The 18,799-nt window shown below is 46.3% G+C and overlaps 2 protein-coding genes and 1 long non-coding RNA gene across 6 annotated transcripts in view; 2 read left to right on the top strand and 1 right to left on the bottom strand.

The window, feature by feature from the left end:
• The window catches only part of SNX8 (sorting nexin 8), a 29,946-nt gene extending 25,059 nt beyond the window's left edge, over positions 1-4,887 (bottom strand). The window contains exon 1 of one of the 3 annotated variants that reach the window (XM_037910950.2): positions 4,435-4,887. In XM_037910950.2, the coding sequence (XP_037766878.2) occupies positions 4,435-4,858 (424 nt within the window). In that variant the 5' untranslated portion in view covers positions 4,859-4,887. Of the gene's footprint in view, positions 1-1,429; positions 1,491-4,434 lie in introns of those variants that run through there. The other 2 variants (XM_043524566.1, XM_043524565.1) reach the window with 2 other exon arrangements.
• LOC122462183 lies at positions 4,557-6,508 on the top strand. The gene is made up of 3 exons (XR_006284589.1): positions 4,557-4,670; positions 4,907-4,982; positions 5,193-6,508. It is a non-coding gene; the product is annotated as an uncharacterized LOC122462183 (long non-coding RNA).
• A 5,211-nt stretch (positions 6,509-11,719) lies between these two features.
• The window catches only part of EIF3B (eukaryotic translation initiation factor 3 subunit B), a 33,670-nt gene continuing 26,590 nt past the window's right edge, over positions 11,720-18,799 (top strand). Inside the window, exon 1 of one of the 2 annotated variants that reach the window (XM_037911350.2) lies at positions 11,720-12,365. In XM_037911350.2, coding sequence (XP_037767278.1) covers positions 11,906-12,365 — 460 coding nt within the window. In that variant the 5' untranslated portion in view covers positions 11,720-11,905. Of the gene's footprint in view, positions 12,366-12,445; positions 12,572-18,799 lie in introns of those variants that run through there. The other variant, XM_043523686.1, reaches the window with a different exon arrangement.

Here is an 18,799-nt window from a genome sequence, read left to right as displayed (position 1 = left end):
CTTTGTTCAACATGAAAGAAAAGGCATTCTTCTGACCAGGTTCAAAGTAAGCTATCCATTACGGTTCCCTTCAGCTGTAACTTCTGTTTGCTGAGGGCTTGTGAATTATACTGTCTTTGCTCCTCCCTTCTCTCCAACATACAGCTGCCTGCAACCTCCATCCCATGCCGACCTGCCACACACACCCAAAAAGGACACCTATTTAATTCCATAATAGATCATTACAAAGCATTTATGATGTGGGGACTAGCAAGATCTTGCTCTTTACTTTTCATTTCTCTCCAGCCCAAACATTCCTGGTGAAGACCTTTTAGTCTCAAGCCTGTGTCTTGGAGCTTCAGCACTTGCACGGGCTGCTCCAGCCTTCACTTCTGATTCTGTGGATCAGGCAGGGAGTTAATGGCACCACCCAAAACATTTGGGTACTGTGTTACCTGAAGACTGTTTAATAAAATAATGACACTTCGCATTTCTACAGCACCTTTCAGTCACAGACTTCAAAATGCTTCACAAAGAAGGATAGGTATCATTCTCCCCATTTTACAGAAGGGAAACCTGCATCTAAATTAAATCATTTGTCCAAGGTCACACAGTGATTGTGTGAGAGAACAAAGAATTGATCTCAAGCCTCCTGAGCCCCACCCTTGTGCCCTGTCCACTCAACTATGCTGCTTGTTCTCCAAGTGATTACATGATTTTCCAAGTCTCGGTAATACAAGGAGTCCTTATACTGTACACAGAGCACATTCCATCCACAAGCAAGGCAGAAGATCATAGTCCCAATGTGCAGCTACAATAATAAAAATAATAATTAACTGAGATACAGCTACAAATTGGATAAATAACAGGATTATAGGAAAGACTCCATTGAGGAATATTTCCATGGACTACAGAGAGAGCAAAGTCATGGCCAGTGCAGACTTGAGTCCTCAATTCAATATCAATAAACTGTTGCTCTTAAGGTATGGATGTGACAGAAGATAAAAAGCAAGCAAACAGTAACTGAAACAAAGCTTAGCCCCCTAAACTCAAAAGATAACCTGAGCTTAATGACTAGGCATGTAACTGCTGCCCAAAACACTTTCCTGTTTGAAGATGGTTTTCAGGAAGTCACCAGCCACCGCAGCCTTGCTAGAATCTCCCAGCAAGAAGAAACTGCATTAGGTACATTCCACAAGTAGTTCTAAAGTTAGAAGCTGTCAAGCTTCTGCAGTCCCCACCGCCCCATTTACTCAGGCCTGGAGAACCCCATCCAAAGGAAACAACTATCCTGCTCTACTATCATTTCTTTCCTCCCTTGCACATGAAGCGGCTATCTAAGAAGAAAACTAGGGACAAAGTATTTTAACTATAGATTTATCATGCAGTAAAATAAGTGCATTGGCAAAAGACCAGTTTGGAGACAACACCAATTAAACCAATCTCTCACCCCGCTTCCAAATATTATTGAAGAGTAGAATTCCCAGCCAGTGCATTTACAGACCTTATGTTCAAAACTGAAAGCTTCAGGGGGAGGAAGCGGGGACTGCAAATTCCACTTGCCTGCAACCGGTACAATTCTCTCCTCTCTGGTGCACAAGGTCTGCACACACAGTTAAAGATTTACCACTAGAGAAAAATAAACATCTGGATTTAGCAGTGCACTTGGCTTTCAGGACTAGCCATAATAATCATCAGTTCCAAACAAGCCGCAATACAGGCATAAACAACCAAAAAATTAACTTACCAGTGCCAGCTATTTTCTGAAAGAGTGACTTGCACCAATAATAAAAAAGTTACTTTTTAACCTTCTATAACTAGATTCTGTTTAAAAGTACCTTTCATTCTAGGGACAAGGAAAGGCAAATAGATTCGTAGTCCACCTGTCCCTCTACAGAAAATCCATCAACAGCCTGTCTGAAGCCTCACTACTGTAGAGAAGAGAAGTCTTTGGCCTTCCTAGAGCATACACAGCCAAACTGTGGTGGTTTACAGAAGAGGAGCTCAACCATCTCAGACTAAACAGGGACCATCAAACCCATACCACGATGCTAGAGATAAAAGTAATGGTTCAAGTTCCTCCAGTCTACCCTGCCATCCACAGCCAAGGCTTCCTTCACTAAAACCCAATTCACTCCCACAGTTTACAATACAATATTTGTCAGAGGAAGACAAATGAAGATGAGCAGATCAGTCAGTTACAGAAGTACTAGACAGAAACAGCCTATGCCAAAACACCATCACTGTTTCATCATTATAAGCCTCCTAAAGCAGCCAGATCAGAACTTTCCACAACAGACACACACCTAACCAAGCTTGCTCTCTGGCACTATAAAACACCATCTCACAAAGACACTTGTTCTAATCTCTTACACTGGTCCTTGGCAGCAACAGCCCAGATTTATTTTACAAACATGACCATGGGGGCGGGGGAGAAATGCAGTAACCCCATATCTGTAGGGTTAACAAAAGGACGCACATACCTGATGCTGGAAGCAATCCTACCAAACTTCTTATTTCTTTCATGCATAAAACCTACTTACTTTTTGTTAACTCTTCCTTTGTGTGTTTTCAAGTGGACACAAAACACTACCCACAGAACTATAGTGATCAGCTGTTTGAAGCTGCTCTAATTAACTGTATCCCTCTCTCCTCCCTCAAAGAGAAAATTGGTAGAGAAGTGTCCTTCTGCAACTGATATCTGATTAATATCCAACAGATCAGCTTTCAGGGGGCTGTACTCTGCCTTTCAGAGAGATGGAGATGATCATACAACTTTAATTACCAGGAGTCTAGTGAATTAAAAAACATATATTAAAAACAAATACATAAGACACATCAGAAGCTCCCTCCCATTCTCATTGTATAACTAACACTAGCAGAATGTGCTGCAAGTTTCACACGTCATGATCTTAAGAGCAGCTCCCAATGCTGAAGTTTTAAGAAAATGCAGCTGAATGTCTTTTTCAAGTTAGGATTTATTTTTGGCTTGCCTCAATTGGGAAAGGAGAAGTGGTCCACATCCTGGAGGGTCTGCCCAGACTGTCTATGATGACAGTACCTAGCACACTGCATCATAAATTTCACCAAGTGTTTAAAGTGTCACTGAATCCACTTACATAGCCACAGTAAAACAAAACACACTAAAAAAATTCATTTTAGCAGCTATGAAAGCGTCCAGCTATATAACTCCCAGTGAGAGTGTTTTACAGTTTGCTAGACTATTCGGTTTTCCAATTAAATTATGGAGAAGGGAACCATTAAAAATGTATCCACATCTTTAACAAATGCAAACAGTGCCCTGAATGTACTGTGGTCTTGTTCACGATTCATTCAGTATAAAAACCACTCGACTTTGCAATCCATTAGCCCTCTCTACCCTCCAGTGGTAACAGCTTCCCTTCCAGGCAGGCCCCAACCTCAGCCAAGATACATGAGTTCACTACCAGCTCTCTCCCTACACAAGGAGGCAAGCTAAGCACAAGATGAGAATGGACCCGACTCATGCCTGAGGTCAAAACCTTGGAAAGACTAGTCCAGTAAGCCAGGTCCTAACAGACCCCATGATCCACAGAGTCACTGGGCAAGTCAGTTTGCCTCTTTGTGGCTTGGTCATCGCCAAGATATGGGGAGGGCACATCAATACATCTCGTCCCTGGGAAATGGGACTGGCTAAGGCATCTCTACAGACCAACACTGTGAGTGTGTAGTCTTCTTTGGAAATGGGTGGAGTGGGGCAGCCCTGATACACGCCACCACATGGCCCCAGCCCAGCTGTCCAGAGGGGGGAGGCAGCTCTGACATGCCTCCCTCTCAGCATTTTTTCAGGGGTGAGGACAGGGGAGAAGGTAGCCCTGACAAACACCTTCCCCTGCCTAACTCATGTGGGGAGGCCGAGAGGAGCAAGGAAGCCCTGACACCCCCAGTTCAACTGAAAGAGAAAGAGACGTGCCTGCTCCCTTGGGGGGGCGGGGGGGAGACACAGCCCTGACACCCCCTCCTCCTGCGCCTGGCCCCTGGCGGGGAGGGGAGAGAGAGACCCTGACACCCCCTCCTCCTGCGCCCGGCCCCTGGCGGGGAGGGGAGAGAGAGACCCTGACACCCCCTCCTCCTGCGCCCGGCCCCTGGGGGGCAGGGGAGAGAGAGACCCTGACACCCCCTCCTCCTGCGCCCGGCCCCCGGGGGGCAGGGGGGAAGACAGCCCTGACACCTACCCCCCTCCTGCGCCCGGCCCCTGGGGGGGGAGGGAAGAGAGACCCTGACAATACCCCCCTCCTGCGCCCGGCCCCGTGGTTATAGGGGAGGAAGAGAGAGACCCTGACACCCCGCCCGGCTCCCTTGGGTGGTGGGGGAGACGGGCCCCGACACCCCGCCCGGCGCCCTTGCGGGGGAGGACACCGCCCCAGCTCCCGAGGCGAAGCAGCCCTCGCAGCCCCCCTACCCCCCACTCCGTACCGGTGGCGGCTCCGCCCGAGCCTGCGGGCACCTCCCCGTCCATCTCGCCAGCGGTCATGTGAGCCCGGGATCCCCGCGGCCGCCCTCCCCTTCCTGCTCCGCGCCCGCCCGTCAGAGGGGGCGGAGCGGGGGGCTGGAAAGTCCGACTCGCCTGGCCTGCCCGGGCCGGGCTGAGGGAGGCGTCCGGGGCTCCCGGGCCTTGTAGGCCGAGACGTGAAGGGGCGCAGAGGGGGGAGGTGAGGGGCCCCAGCAGGGAGGGGCACAGAGGGGGAGATGGGGACACCCGGTGGGGAGGAGACACTGGGAGGGGCAGATGGGAACCCCATGCCGGGCGGGAGCGGGGCCACATGAAGTGGAGCAGAGAGGGGAAGAAAGAGCGAGGAAGCGAGGGGGGACATGAGGGAGGCGGCGGAGTCACTTTCATGTTGTAATGTGCGCCTGAAAGCCCATCGTCTTTCTGTCTCCACAACAGTCACCTAATCGGCTGTAGCCCTGGCCGGCCACCTGTTATGGCGACGCCTCTCGACATCCCCAACCAGTGACAGACTGTGAGTTAAAAAGAAAAGGAGGGCTTGTGGCACCTTAGAGACTAACCCATTTATTTGAGCATAAGCTTTCGTGAGCTCCAGCTCACTTCATCGGATGCATCCACTGCATGCATCTGGTGAAGTGACCTGTAGCTCACGAAAGCTCATGCTCAAATAAATGGGTTAGTCTCTAAGGTGCCACAAGCCCTCCTTTTCTTTTTGCGAATACAGACTAACACGGCTGCTACTCTGAAGACTGCGAGTTGACCCACGTGGCACATCACCGGCATCCCACTCCAGCAAGGCCCGGGGACGTTCTGAGGCCCACGCTCTGGTGTTGTTTCAGGGCGACGAACTGTTCTGATCCAGTGTTGCTACCCCAGCATTCTGAGGCAATACCATTACGCCGTGGTCAGGCCTCAACATTGTGATGTTCTGGCAGGAGTACATCATATCCAGACATCATTGTATTCCATTTAAATGCCATCGTATCACAAGGCTACTTCATGACAATGGCCTTGATTTAGCAAAGCACTTAAACGCATGCTTAAGTTTCATGGCTTCAAGATAATTTTGGGACCCATCAGCTTTCTCACAGTCAACCCTGTTAAATTCAGAAATAGTAAAACAAGTGGTCATCTCTGCCTGCTGCTGAGGTTCTTGGAGTACTGTAAAAGCAGTTAACTTATAATATTGATTATAATAAATAATTAAGACATCATAAAATGTAGAAAAAACATTATGTAAGTGACCAGTCCACGGACCAGTTACCTGACAGAGACAGCCTTTGCTTGAAGGTAGAATTAACATTGTACTGGAAACCAGAAGGGGATACTATAAAGTGGTTGCTCTCCAGAATGGCTCCTGGAGATATAAACTTCCTTACAGATGTAACCACACATACTATGAGAAACAAATTAAGCAGCCAAATAAGTTAGTACCAATAATTAATTGAAAAGTTCAGCCCCTTCTATGCTGTCAGTACCTGTAACTGATGTCAAAGCGGGGCTAAATTTCTTACCTCAATAGCCCTGCCCTTTGAGAGACTGCAGGAAAACATTTGGGTTTTGTTGTTGCAGAGTCTACATTTTTGTTAATGGCATGGAAGGTTGGCATGGCATGGCACACAATCAGAAGGTTCCCCAATGTCCCTAAAATTCAGCATTTTCAATAAAATGTTTTGCTTTCTAGACAATATAAACCTATGGTGCATGTCAACCTCTATGCAACATCACTATGAAATAAGTATCTAAAGTGTTTTCCAAAGGTACTGGAAAAATATTGTATCAATATTTATAGTTATCATTCTAACAGAGGCATGAGATACAAATACGGTAGGAACTAATGTTGTTTCCTTTATGCATCATAAAGCATTCAAAAATAAGAAAATTTGTCCTACAGATGTATTTTCTAAAGGTACATCAGATGAGGATTTCAGACATGCATAACTCCCATCTTATTTTACCAACAGATCTTTCTCAATCTGGAACTATATGGCTGATTCTAATATAAATAAATAAGACATATTGCATAATGTTTTTTTTGAAACACAGCCAAGAAAGCAGAGGGAATGTAAAATTTAAATGTTTATGAATTATGAATCTTCTCATTACAATACTACCAACCTACAATACAGTAATACTTTTCACTTTCAATTTACAAACCACTGTACATACATTCACTAATTAATCTTCATTTTACTTCGGCAACATAGGTAATTAGTATCCCCATTATTACATAGGGAAACTAAGACACAGAAAGTTACTTTACAAAGTGAGACTTGTAGACCTCGGTAATCATGAGCATGCCACTCTCCCTTGAATTTTTTTCATGCTGCTTCCCCACCCAAAAGACGTGAATGACCCAAAGATTCTCCTTTTCCTTCTCCTTCTTGCCCTAGCACTTCTTATGATGTGCTCCCCCAACAGATTAGGAAGCAGAGTAAAACTGACTATTCAATTAAAAGAATACAGCACAGATACTCCATCTTCTTAGCAAATCAGTAGGACTATCATGAAGCTGATCAGCCCTTTTCTTGAGGACATCAGAACCGCTGGGTCATTTGTACTTTTTGTAGACAGGAAGGGAGGAGGGAGTGGTGAATGTTCAGCACTTCTAAAAATCAGGCCCTATGCTCTTTTCTGTGTAGATATATAATTTGTAAACAAAATGCACAGCAGAATCTACATGTTCTCATTTAGCCATACGTCTTGGATTGGATTGTACTTATCTTCAAAAACTATTATTATGCCCCAATACGAATATGACATTTTTCACTTAGAATTGCTTTTGCACACTATAGGTGGAGTAGGGCAGAAAAATATTGTGGAAAAACGTAACCCAACTGCTGAAATGGTATTTGAATAGGGTTTAAAAGGTCTTCTTTAGCATAAGCCATTGATGCTTCACTTTTACGATAAACACAATAAGAGGCAATATGGACTGGTGGATAGGACACCTCTAGGCACTAGTGTAATATAACTAATAAAAATTACTAGAGAGAGGGGGAAAAAAAATTGGGTCATTTGCACCATGGAGATGGCAGGGCCCAATGGGCTCAGTGCTGCAAACATAGTGGGTATTTACCTATGTTTTCCTGTAGAGAGTTTACAGGGTCAGCCTTAACTGTCAGTACTTAAAACCTTGGGCATTAGAAACTGCCCCACTGTGACATACCAGTGTACAGTCCAGACTAATGAGTAGCTGTGTCATCCCTGCTCTCTAACCTGGGTGCCCTTTACAATGCTTTGCTGCTTTAGCTCAGTCTGGACTGCTCACAAACAGCTTCCAACTGGCAAGTTACTCCCAGCTATGTCTCTGTGTGTGCTGCAGATAGCCAGCCATACTTTGGCTCATACCAATCTTAGTTATGCTGCAGGGTGACCCCAACTCACTCTTAGTCTTAGATTTCCCCCTTTCCTCCCCCAGAAATGTATGTCCTGTACTGCCCAGCCCTCTCCTGGACAATTAAAGTTTGTATATAGTCTGTTATTGCCTTTATAGAAATAATATGCACATACTTGACGCTCCAAACAGAGTTTCCAAAACACTTTGGTTTAAACACACTGCATTAGATATAACAAGTTTATTAAGTACAAAGATATAGGCTTTAAGGGACTACAAATAATGAGGAATAAAAGTCAGAAATGGTTAAAAAAATAAAGATAAAATGCAACTGGTGCCCAACTTTACAAACTATGTTAAATTCAAAGCAAAGTTTTCTGACCACATGTTCTCAACAGTCTTATTGACTAAACTTCTTAGGTCAGGACCCCTTCTGCAGTTCAATGGCTGCTTTCTTTGTCCGTTCTGGTGCAGTGAATCAATGGACAGAAAGAGAGAGGGAGGGTGCATGGGGTGTTTGTTCCTTCTTTTTGTAGTGTCAGTCGCCATCTTGGAAAACATTTCCGGCAGAGATTCAAGACACAGACAGCCTATGGAGAAGGATGTTTCCTGCTGCTTTTCCTCACCTTTTTGAGGTTTCTTTGTTTACCCTTCCTGATTGATCATGTTGTTTACTACTTAAATGCAAATTAAGCAGAGCACAAATTCCTTTGTTTGAGACAGACCTGTTTGCCAGGTTTGGAACACATTAATAACATTATACAGGGAAATCTTATGACTTCACATACAATGTTGCCACACATATTTAACAGGACAATATGGACCAGCAAATTATGGGTTTTCAGATGATACCTCACAAGACACACTTTATACCAGAGGTGGGCAAACTACGACCCACGGGACCCTCCTGCCCAGCCCCTGAGCTCCTGACCTGAGAGGCTTGCCCCTGGTCCCTCCCCTGCTGTTCCCCCTCCCCCGCAGCCTCAGCATGCCACGCCGCATTGCGCTCTGGGTGGCCGGGCAGTGCAGTTGCAGAGCCGCGGCCTGACCCGGTGCTCTGGGCAGCGCAGCTGTAGTGCCACCAGCCACCGGTGCTCCAGGCAGCATGGTAAGGGGGGAGCGAGGGGGTGGGTAGAGGGCAGGGGAGTTCAGGGGTGCGGTTAGAGGTCGGGGGGTCAGGGTGGGGAACAGGGGTGGTGGATGGGGCAGGAGTCCCGGGGGGGCTGTCAGGGGACAGGGAACGGGGTGGTTGGATGGGGCAGGAGTCCCGGGGGAGCCCTCAGGGGGCGAGAAGCAGGGGGGTCAGATAGGAGGCGGGGGCCAGACCACACCTGGCTGTTTGGGGAGACCCCGCCTCCCCTAACTGGCCCTCCATACAATTTTGGAGACCCGATGTGGCCCTCAGACCAAAAAGTTTGCCCGCCCCTGCTTTATACCAAGATTATTACAACAGTGTGTAGGGTGTGGACACAGGTACATTCTGTCACACCCACCCAATCCTGAAACTGCTGATTAAGGATGGAAAGAGTCACACTGAAAAAGCAGTGAAAAACAGTTGGCATATGGGCAGAGAAGCAGTTTCAATAGAAAGGGAAAGAAATAAAAGAGAAGAGAAGCTGAAAGTTATTGCAAATGAAGGGGGACTGTAGAGGCAAAGAGAGGGGGGAAGGTCATGTGTTTAATCTGAGTGGTAACAAAAGGAAGACTGGTTAGTCTGAAGGTAGCTCTGCTCCATCCCCAGCACCTTCACTTAATGTTGCTGCAAACTAAGTCAAGATCCTGATATGCAAATCAACAATAATTTTACTGAAAAAAATCTATTATTGCATCCCTCATTGCATAAAAATAGCCCATTCTAAATTTCCTTCTTTAAGAGCTTCAGGTCCTAGATTCTCAAAGTTATTTAGATGCCTAAATACCATTGAGGATCGGGGCCCAGGGGAGAATATGTAACAGCCAGATAAATACAGTACACTAAGTTAGCTAGATTTGAGAGGAGTTAGAGTGACATCCTGTGACTAGTTTGCAAAATAACAAATCTGGATTTCCTGACTTTTCCCCCTCAAGTTTCTTCTCCTAAATGTCACTTTAAAATTGAGAAGATATCCACAATCAACTCTAAGACCCATGTTCACATCCTGCCTTATATATGCCACTCTGAATACATCATACTGTGTCACAAACTCAAAATGGTACTTCACACTTTTTTCCTTTGGCCTTAGGCCTGAAGTGTTCCTACCAGAATTTACATGGCTTTCTAGCACGTAATGTACCCCTAAATTACAGGTGGGCTTGCTCAGAAAATCATTTGCTGATCACCTCGGTAGGAAATGTGGTAATTAAAGGGGCAATACACCGACATTTAAAACCCAGTATTGTTACAAGTGATACTTAAAGAGCATGGAAAGAGCTTAGAGAAAAAATATTTTTCTCTACTTTTCCAGTTTTATTTTATGACTTTGACTGCACTTTACATAGAATTATGTTCAGTGTTTCTCCTGAATAGTCACTTTGTCAGTGTCCTTGCTTGTGGTAGGGGAGGCAGAAATATTTTTAAAAGGGGGGAAAATGTGATTGATTATAAAATCACAAAAATTGGCCGAGCACCTGATGTAGTCACCTGAAATGACTTTTGTAATATTAACAAAATTACTAGATTTCAAGTTGATGGTGTCCTTCTCAATAAACAGTTTTGAGGCAGTCGCTATCTCTCATTGCATCAGCAAATGGTACCTTTCAGCCACTCCTTATCCAGGCACCAGTAACAGAGAAAACCTTTCTGTGTCCCATTTCTATTGCTTCTGATGAGGCAATGACTCCCCTGTCCCAGTACTCAGGGCCATCCATCTAGAGCTTCACTGCACATGGGGTCCCATGTGAATGGCTCATCATCTCATGGCTTATTTAGGCTGTTGCCAGATTGCAGATGGTGCCCTAAAGCTTAATTGTTCTGTATGCCATACCCTAGCCCCTTTCAGGTGTGGCATTGCAATGAGGGCTTCCTGGAGGTGAGCAGCTCCGTACCCCTTTTCCCAGGATCCCTGCCCCCGACAGAAAACAGGGTTTCATCATAACTCTGGTTTCAGAATAGCAGCCATGTTAGTCTGTATCTGCAAAAAGAAAAGGAGTACTTGTGGCACCTTAGAGACTAACAAATTTATTTGAGCATAAGCTTTCGTGAGCTACAGCTGTATACATCCGATGAAGTGAGCTGTAGCTCACGAAAGCTTATGCTCAAATAAATTGGTTAGTCTCTAAGGTGCCACAAGTCCTCCTTTTCTTTTTGCGAATACAGACTAACACGGCTGTTACTCTGAAACTTGTTTATATACACAGAGAACATGAAGCAATGGGTGTTACCATACACACTGTAACGAGAGTACACCAGAGTCACTTCAGGCTCATACTTTGCCTCTAGTGTCATGGCGATCACAAGTCCCTATTCCCAGCGCCTAGAACCTCCCTAGGAAGTGCTCTTCCGACCACGTGAAGGAGAGAGAGAGAGCGCTGATGTGGCGACCTTTGTTGGACCGTACCATCCTAAATGTGACCCCTTCTTACTGGGGGTTTAAATTGTCTCCTAAAATGTTTGCTGTGTCTTCTCGTAGTACCGCCCATGATCATGTGCTACCCTCCCTTCGATTGGCGTTGGTAGCGTCCACGCGTTGGCTATGTCCATTATACAACATTTGTAGGGGTACCAGGGATATATTATCCTATTATTATACCGTTTTATCATTTTACCCCCTTATCTTAAATACATTGCAGTAGCAGATACCCTGGGTGCATTTTATTTTTAATCTATACAGGAGGTGTATTCGGTATCTCTCCCTTTTCCACCTTCCAAGATGGTTCAGTCAGGCCTCACCTAGTGCTGCTGACGAGGGCTGCCATGTTGGACTAAACCAAACTGGTGTATGAAGAAGGGAGAATTGGTTTTGAGGGGAGGTAGGGATTGAACTCGCCATCGGCGCTGTAGGGAGCGGGATGGAGAAGAAGGCCAGGTGATTATAGAGCGTGTGGCGAGAGAAAGGTACTGGGTGAAAAATTACACCTCACCCTCCCCCCACACACTAGGAGTTGGTGTGTTCTGCTTCGCCATGCCCGCCGGGTCTCGCGCACATGGCCTAGCCGTCGGAGACTCCCCTCCCCCCTGCCTTTCCCCGGAGAGCCTGAGTGAGCGCGGCGGGCCCAGCAGCGACCCCCTCCCCATGCAGGAGACGGAGGAGAGCCAGGCGCCCGCGGCGGCCGGAGCCGAGGGGTCCGGGGACGAGCCCGAGCAGCCGGACGGGCCTCCCCAGCGGGAGGAAGCGTCTTCGCCGGCGCCGCCATCGCCCGGCTCCCAGGAGGAGCAGCCGGCGCCGCCATCGCCCACTTCGCAGGAGACGCCGCCCGCCGCTGAGGAGGCCGTCGCCCGCCCGGAGGAGCCGCCCGGCCCGCAGACCCCCGAGGAGAAGGCGGAGGCCGAGGAGCGGGAGGAAGCCGAGCCCGCGGAGGAGCCCGAGGACGACGTCTCCTTCAGCGACCCCGAGGACTTCGTGGACGACATCAGCGAGGAAGGTGCGGAGGCCGGGGCTGCGTGGCTGGGCCGCTGGGGGCCGAGGCCTGGTCAGGCCGGGCCTCCAGGCGCGGGGCGTGGCGAGGGGGCCTCCAGAGGCGGCCGGAGCGGCGCGGAGCTGGACAGGCGGGAAGGGGCGAGCTGCGGGGCCCACGGGTCTGTGGAGCCGTCAGAGACCGGGGCCTTGGGTGCCCGCCTGGGCATCACGGTGGGTGGGGGCGTAGCGTCCGCCAACTAGGCCGTGCTGCGTTGGGCCCCGGATTCCCGTCCTCCCTGTCCCCGGCGCCGCGTGAGGGAGGCGGGCGGCCTGATGGGTATCTCTAGGCCCGGCTCGCTGAGAAGAGCCGAGCTGGGACCCTGCTGAAGCGGCTCCATAGGGGCCCTGCATCCTGGTCCCCCTGGTGACTAGCTGGTGAGCCGCTAGCGGTGCAGGGGAGGCTCGTGTGCTCAAGACCCTCCAGGCTCCCGCCCCCCGTGCCAGGCATTGCCACCCCGCGGCGCTGCCGCTGGTCCGCTTGCACCGTGGGGAGGGAGAACTGCTCGAGCTGAGGCTCTCGCAAGCCCCTGTGATCTGCTGCGCGCTGTGTAGCGTTCCTTGGCATTTGCACCAGGGGTCCCAGAGCAGGCGTCTCTTACATCCCGCACGTGCCAGCCACGCTGTTAGTATGTGGTGTTTCTATTACAGCAGCTTATTAAGAATCCTTTTCAGAATAGGGTCCTCACTCTGTTATACATACAAATGCACAGTGGGGATAGAGTCTCTGCCATGAAGGGCTCATAATGTTAGCAGATGGCGTCTGTGCATGTGAGAGTAGTAGAGAGTCTGTTCTATATTAGTATTGCTGTATTCCAAGTACACTTAACTTAAATGTTAAGTATGTTAAAAGCAGTGTTTTTATTATAATATAAAACCTATTAAACCAAACCTCTTAAGTACCTTTCATATTAATGTACCATAAAATACTTGGTAAACTTAATTGCCTTTCATTCTTAAACCCACTAACATTTGTAAGTATTTGCATTTTTGCCAGCCCAGGACAATGATGTAATTCACTTGATTGTTCCCAGATCTCATCCTTTAGTTATTTTGGATTATCTAGCATATGGATTTTCAAACCAGCCCATCAAACACCTCTCCTCAAGGTCTATGGAGTGAAAAGTTTTGAGAATGGTAGGGAGGGGTCATTCCATCAGTGAGTGGATAGGATGCTCTTATGTGATCTTCAGAATGCAATAGCTGAAGAGCATTTTATTTAGTACTAGTGAATTCAAGATGTGTAGCTACGTGGAAAATATAGTTGAATGCTATCGTGTGTAATTATCTAGAGATGCATATAATGTGTTGTGTTGTGGTTGTGGGGTGGGGTGGTGAAACTACTCCAAAACCATTTGTTTACTATAGTGAGACCTTGATAAACCAGCTAAACTTGCACACAATGGAATCTTATAAGCAATGTTGTGCTGTACCTGTATTTACTATATTGAAACAGACAGTAATTATAGGCTCTCGTAATGTCTAAGTGCAGTGTCAGAACTGAAAAAATCCTCTGATTTTAAAATCTGATTTGCATATAAATTAAGTAAGAATCAGTTATTTCTACTAGTAAACTATGCATGTACAGTCTGTATATTGTGGGGCAGTGAGATGTTACTTTACTACGTTAGAACAGTTAAACTCTAAAACTGTACAAAAATTGCTTTAGGCTAAAACTTATTTGTATGTTTTTTTCTAAACTTGTGCAGTGGTTAAAGCAGACATGGTAAAAACTGCTTGGTCAGGTTTTTTCCCCCATCTTGGGAGAGGCCCTTTAGGTATCTCTACACTGCTGTTAGATACCCTTGGCTGGTCCTTGCCTGCTGACTTGGGCTAAGGAGCTTTTTAATTGGGATATAGACATTCCTGCTGGAGCCTGGGCTCTAGGATCCTGAGAGGTGGTTGAACAGCTCCTTAGCCCAAGCCATGTGAGCCTGAGTAAACTGCTGTGAGTTTTTTAAATTGTGGAGTATATAGGTACCCTGTGCTGAGTTTGGAATGACTGTGTTAATTTTTATCTTCATTCCATTCCAGAACCAGGTAGGCTCTCCCTTTCCACTTCATTGTTAAGGGTTAAACTCTTTCTGGTGTTTTAGGGAAAGTCATATAAGTAACCTGGTTACAAGATTTTAATCTAATTCTTGCTGGTTCACCAGCTAGCCTGGCTTTTCCATCTTTGCTCACTGCTGCTTCAACTGTTCTCTCTTTCTCTTAAGAATCTATTTTTGAAGGAAAAAGGAAGTAATATGTCCATCTCAGTCATTCCACTAAGAATAATCTTGTGCTTGTGGAAAGCCATTGGAAAGGTTAGCTTTTTTTCTGTAATATCTTTAGTCCCTGCCCTCTCCACTCTGATCCACTGACCCTTCACTGATTGTGACTGTGCTGGTGAGTTAAGTTAATTTCTTTTACTTTGCAGTGGACCAAATCCTCTGCTATGTCAAGTATCTCGGGGGAGGGGGTACATCAGGGAGCCAGTTATGGCTTCCTAATGTCTGCATGCCTGCCCTAGTTTAAATCAGTTGGTAATGGTCCCCAAGGGACCATCTGCCTCTTGAAGATACCAGGAGCACAACACCTTTCCGTTCCAGACATGATTGTCTGCACTATAGGGTAGAGTATACATGCTGGCTATACTAGCTCTGTGCCCTCTGAGCTATTGCTAGCTAGGAGCAGCATGAGGGGAGCAGGCCAAGGAACCTGGTCTGGTAGGTCTTTCCTTCAGTACAACCCTAATTCAATCCGGATAAAGCTGTGTTTGTGTATATAGTACAGCAGGGAGAATCTACAGAAAACAAGTTTAAATATGCATTACTCAGTCTGTCTAGATGTCTGGAAACTTGATTATGCAAAAGACTTTAAGACATTCAGAAATCTTAACTGTGAGATTTCCTTATACCATCAGTGGTTCTGTCTGATCATAAACATGTCTTGCATTTCTTCTCAGTGGAGTTTCTCTTCTTTGGCCTTTGGTTTGTCACTACTTGTTGGAAATGCTTCCATTTCTATCTGTTATATATGAAAATATTTTTAATTCTTGCTATGGCAAGGAAAAATACTTTAAATAACATATTGGTGTTTGATTAAAACTTATCCTCTCTGGTTAGCTGTCATGTCCCTGCAGAGATTTCAAAATTCCTTCTTTCACTCTGGGGCCTAAAGTGTCTATTGCATATACCAACTAAACTACCAACACCTAAATCCCAGAGAAGAGTGATTACACTTCTATGTCTTTCATGTATTTTGCTGTCTTGGCTACTAGGAGAATGGTGTTGCAAACTCTGGATGTGCATCTTGAGAGCCCTGTATGCACTACAAAATTGATTTCTTTCTGACACCAGTCATCTACATCAGTTTGTCCTGAACCAGTGGCAAAGAGGTAATGAAAATCGGTTCATCTAGTTTACAACACCACTGCGGAAAATGTGATTTGCGAGTCAGTGCATGGTGGTCCTGATTTCACTCAATAGCAGTTAAATCAGTTTTGGCACCTGTTGCTGATCACCATTGTCAGCGTTACAGCAGTCACTTTCTTAATGTAGATACTACCTTAAAAAGCAAGTAGTATTCAAACTAGTGATGATGGTGTTTAGGAGCCCTAGTCGTGGACCAAGACCCCACTGTACTATGCATTGCAGAAGCACAACAAAAAGATGGTCACTGCCCCAGACCTCTATGTGAGGAGAAATTAACTGCTAAACATGCTTCTGTGTCAGCTGTGGGATATCAGCAGAATAAGACCACATAAATAACTTACTGGGAAAAGATGGAGCAAAATTTAAAGATCCTAAGGGCCTACCATGTAGTGACTTGAAAAGAGACTTGTGACTTACTGTTTCTCTTCCTCTTCTTATTAGCATTGTGAACACTGATATGTTCCCTTACATCAGGGGTGGGCAAACTATGGCCCGCGAGCCAGATCCGGCCTGTTGGGGCTTTGGATCTGGCCTGTGGGATTGCCACCCCTGTGGCGCCGCTGGCCCCACACCGCTCCTAGAAGCGGCCAGCACCATGCCCCTGTGGCCCTTGGAAGAGAGGCGGAGGGCTCCATGCTCTGCCCTTGTCTGCAGGCACCCCCCCCCCCCCTCCTGCAGGGCAGGAGGTTGGGGTGCCATACCCTGCACCCCAGCCTCCTGCCCTGAGCCCCCTCGTACACCCTGTACTCCTCCTGCACCCCAACTCCTTGCCCTGAGCCCCTTCCTGCACACACACACCCTCCCATACCCTGCACGCCCTCCTGCACTCCTGCCTCAGCCCTATATTCATGGCCCTGCATGCAGTTTCCCCACGCAGATGTGGCCCTCGGGCCAGAAAGTTTGCCCACCCCGTCTTACATGCTGCCCCAGAAATTCATTCAGTCATAGGATTAAGATCTGGGAAATTCGCTACACAGTGCCGAGTGTGATGCCATCGCCCGTGGTCACTCTAACTGACACAGTGCACGGCCTACTAAGGACTGTTGTCTCTGGGGTGGCACTACAGGCAATGCCAGGTAGGGTCAGCGTGTGCAGCCCTTCTCATGTCATTGGAAACTGGAGAGCGCGCAGTGTGCTGGGATGCTTTTGTTCATCCCAGTGACATGGCTGAAAAGCATGTAATGCCACTTTTGGATATAATGAGTGACTGAAGAAAGGCCAGGGCTTTGTGAGATTGTGACATTTTGCAGAAAGTCAAACCACTTTTTACTCAGGATTTGGTACTGACAGCCTGTATAGAATGCCTCTAGCGGCTCCAAGTCTGCCTGTAGCAGGGTCCAGGTTTCTGACATGTATAGCAATATGGGTAGTACTCACATTTGAGAGATCCTGAAATTTGTTAAATGTATGGTCTGTCATTTTTAAATAGGTACTATCAACTTGATTGGAGTTGGTTTCAACAATTATTTAGAAATAGTTTTAATGTAGTTCACCTATGCTGTGATTCCTTCTGGCAGATTTTACGGTCATGTTTTATGGTTTTACTGTCATATTTGTATTTTGAATGTGTTGGCATTTTAAAAACAGAGGAAAGAAACAAACAGGAGAAACTGACTATTCCCCAGAAACAGTGACCTAGACTATGCATACTGCTGTCAAGTGTGCAAAGACAACAAAATGGAAGGGGGGAGGTGCGGTTGCTTTTTAACGTTTCCTCACTTATCCTGCTTGTTACTTGTATAGTAGATTGTTTGTTTTTTTAAAAAGGTTTTTTTTTAAGGTTACCTATTTTAATGTTGTCTAATCTTCCCAGGTTCCACTGGAGGACCTCTGCAGAGTCTCAGGGTGGTTTCGTGACCTCTGTCTAATACCTGAATTGAAGGGGACATATGTGTCCAACCTTTTAACAAATGCATTCTTTATCCAAAATTAGTTTTGTTTTGTTTTTTTAATTCAGCTGGAAATGAATTGCATTAATCTCTTATCTTCCACTGGTAGCTATAATTGGGGCAACCCAGCGTTAACAAGGAATCAACTACATAATTTTTGTTCTGTTGGCTCTTGTGATGTCCTCATTTTTTCCGGCTTTCAAATAGCCTAGTTTTTCATTTAAGACACTACCTGGATTTTTGATTGAGGGGAGAGGGAGAGACTGAAAAAACTGTGGGAAGGGAAAGGTATAAATTGGTTGGTAAAGGTAATAGTTTTGATGTAGCATACTTAAACTTCTTTAAGGGGTTTGATGTGTTCAAAAAAGAACTAGATAAATTCATGGAGGATAGGTCCATCAATGGCTGTTAGTCAGGGTGGGCAGGGATGAAAAACCATGCTCTGAAGTGTCCCTAGCCTCTCTTTGCCAGAAGCTGGGAATGGGCAACGGGATGGATCACTTGATCATTACAGGATACTGGGCTGGATGGACCATTGGTCTGACCCAGTATGGTTGTTTTTATGTTTTTGATACCAAGTGACATTTTGATTTTATTTATCAATGACATGGAAGAAAACATAAAATCATCACTGATGGAATGTGCAGAAGACACCCAAGTTGGGGAGTGGTAAATAGTGAAGAGGACAGTGCTCTGAATCTGGTGACATCTGGATCGCTTGATAGACCGGGTGAAAGCAAACAATATGCATTTTAATACAGCTAAATGTAAATGGTGTACAGCTAGGATCAAAGAATATAGGCCATACTTACAGGATGGGGGACTCTGTCCTGGGAAGAAATGACTCTGAAAAGGATTTGAGGTCCATGGGGCATAATCAACTGAACATGAGCTCCCAATGTGACACTTACGCCAGAGGGAATTCTGTGCCAACAAAATAAAATTTCTGTGCACAATATTTAAAAATTCTACAGATTTTGTCAATACATAAATGTGGAGGCTCCAGCATGGCAGTGGGGGAGCACAGGCCACTGGCTGCATGGAAGTGGGAGATGACCCTGCTGCACCTGACCCTAACCCAGCACAAGGGCCGAGCC

Source organism: Chelonia mydas, chromosome 10 (assembly GCF_015237465.2).
Source record: "Chelonia mydas isolate rCheMyd1 chromosome 10, rCheMyd1.pri.v2, whole genome shotgun sequence".
Classification (NCBI taxonomy): domain Eukaryota; kingdom Metazoa; phylum Chordata; order Testudines; family Cheloniidae; genus Chelonia; species Chelonia mydas.
Note: the sequence above shows the minus strand (reverse complement) of the source record. Positions and strands in the feature narration are given on the sequence as shown.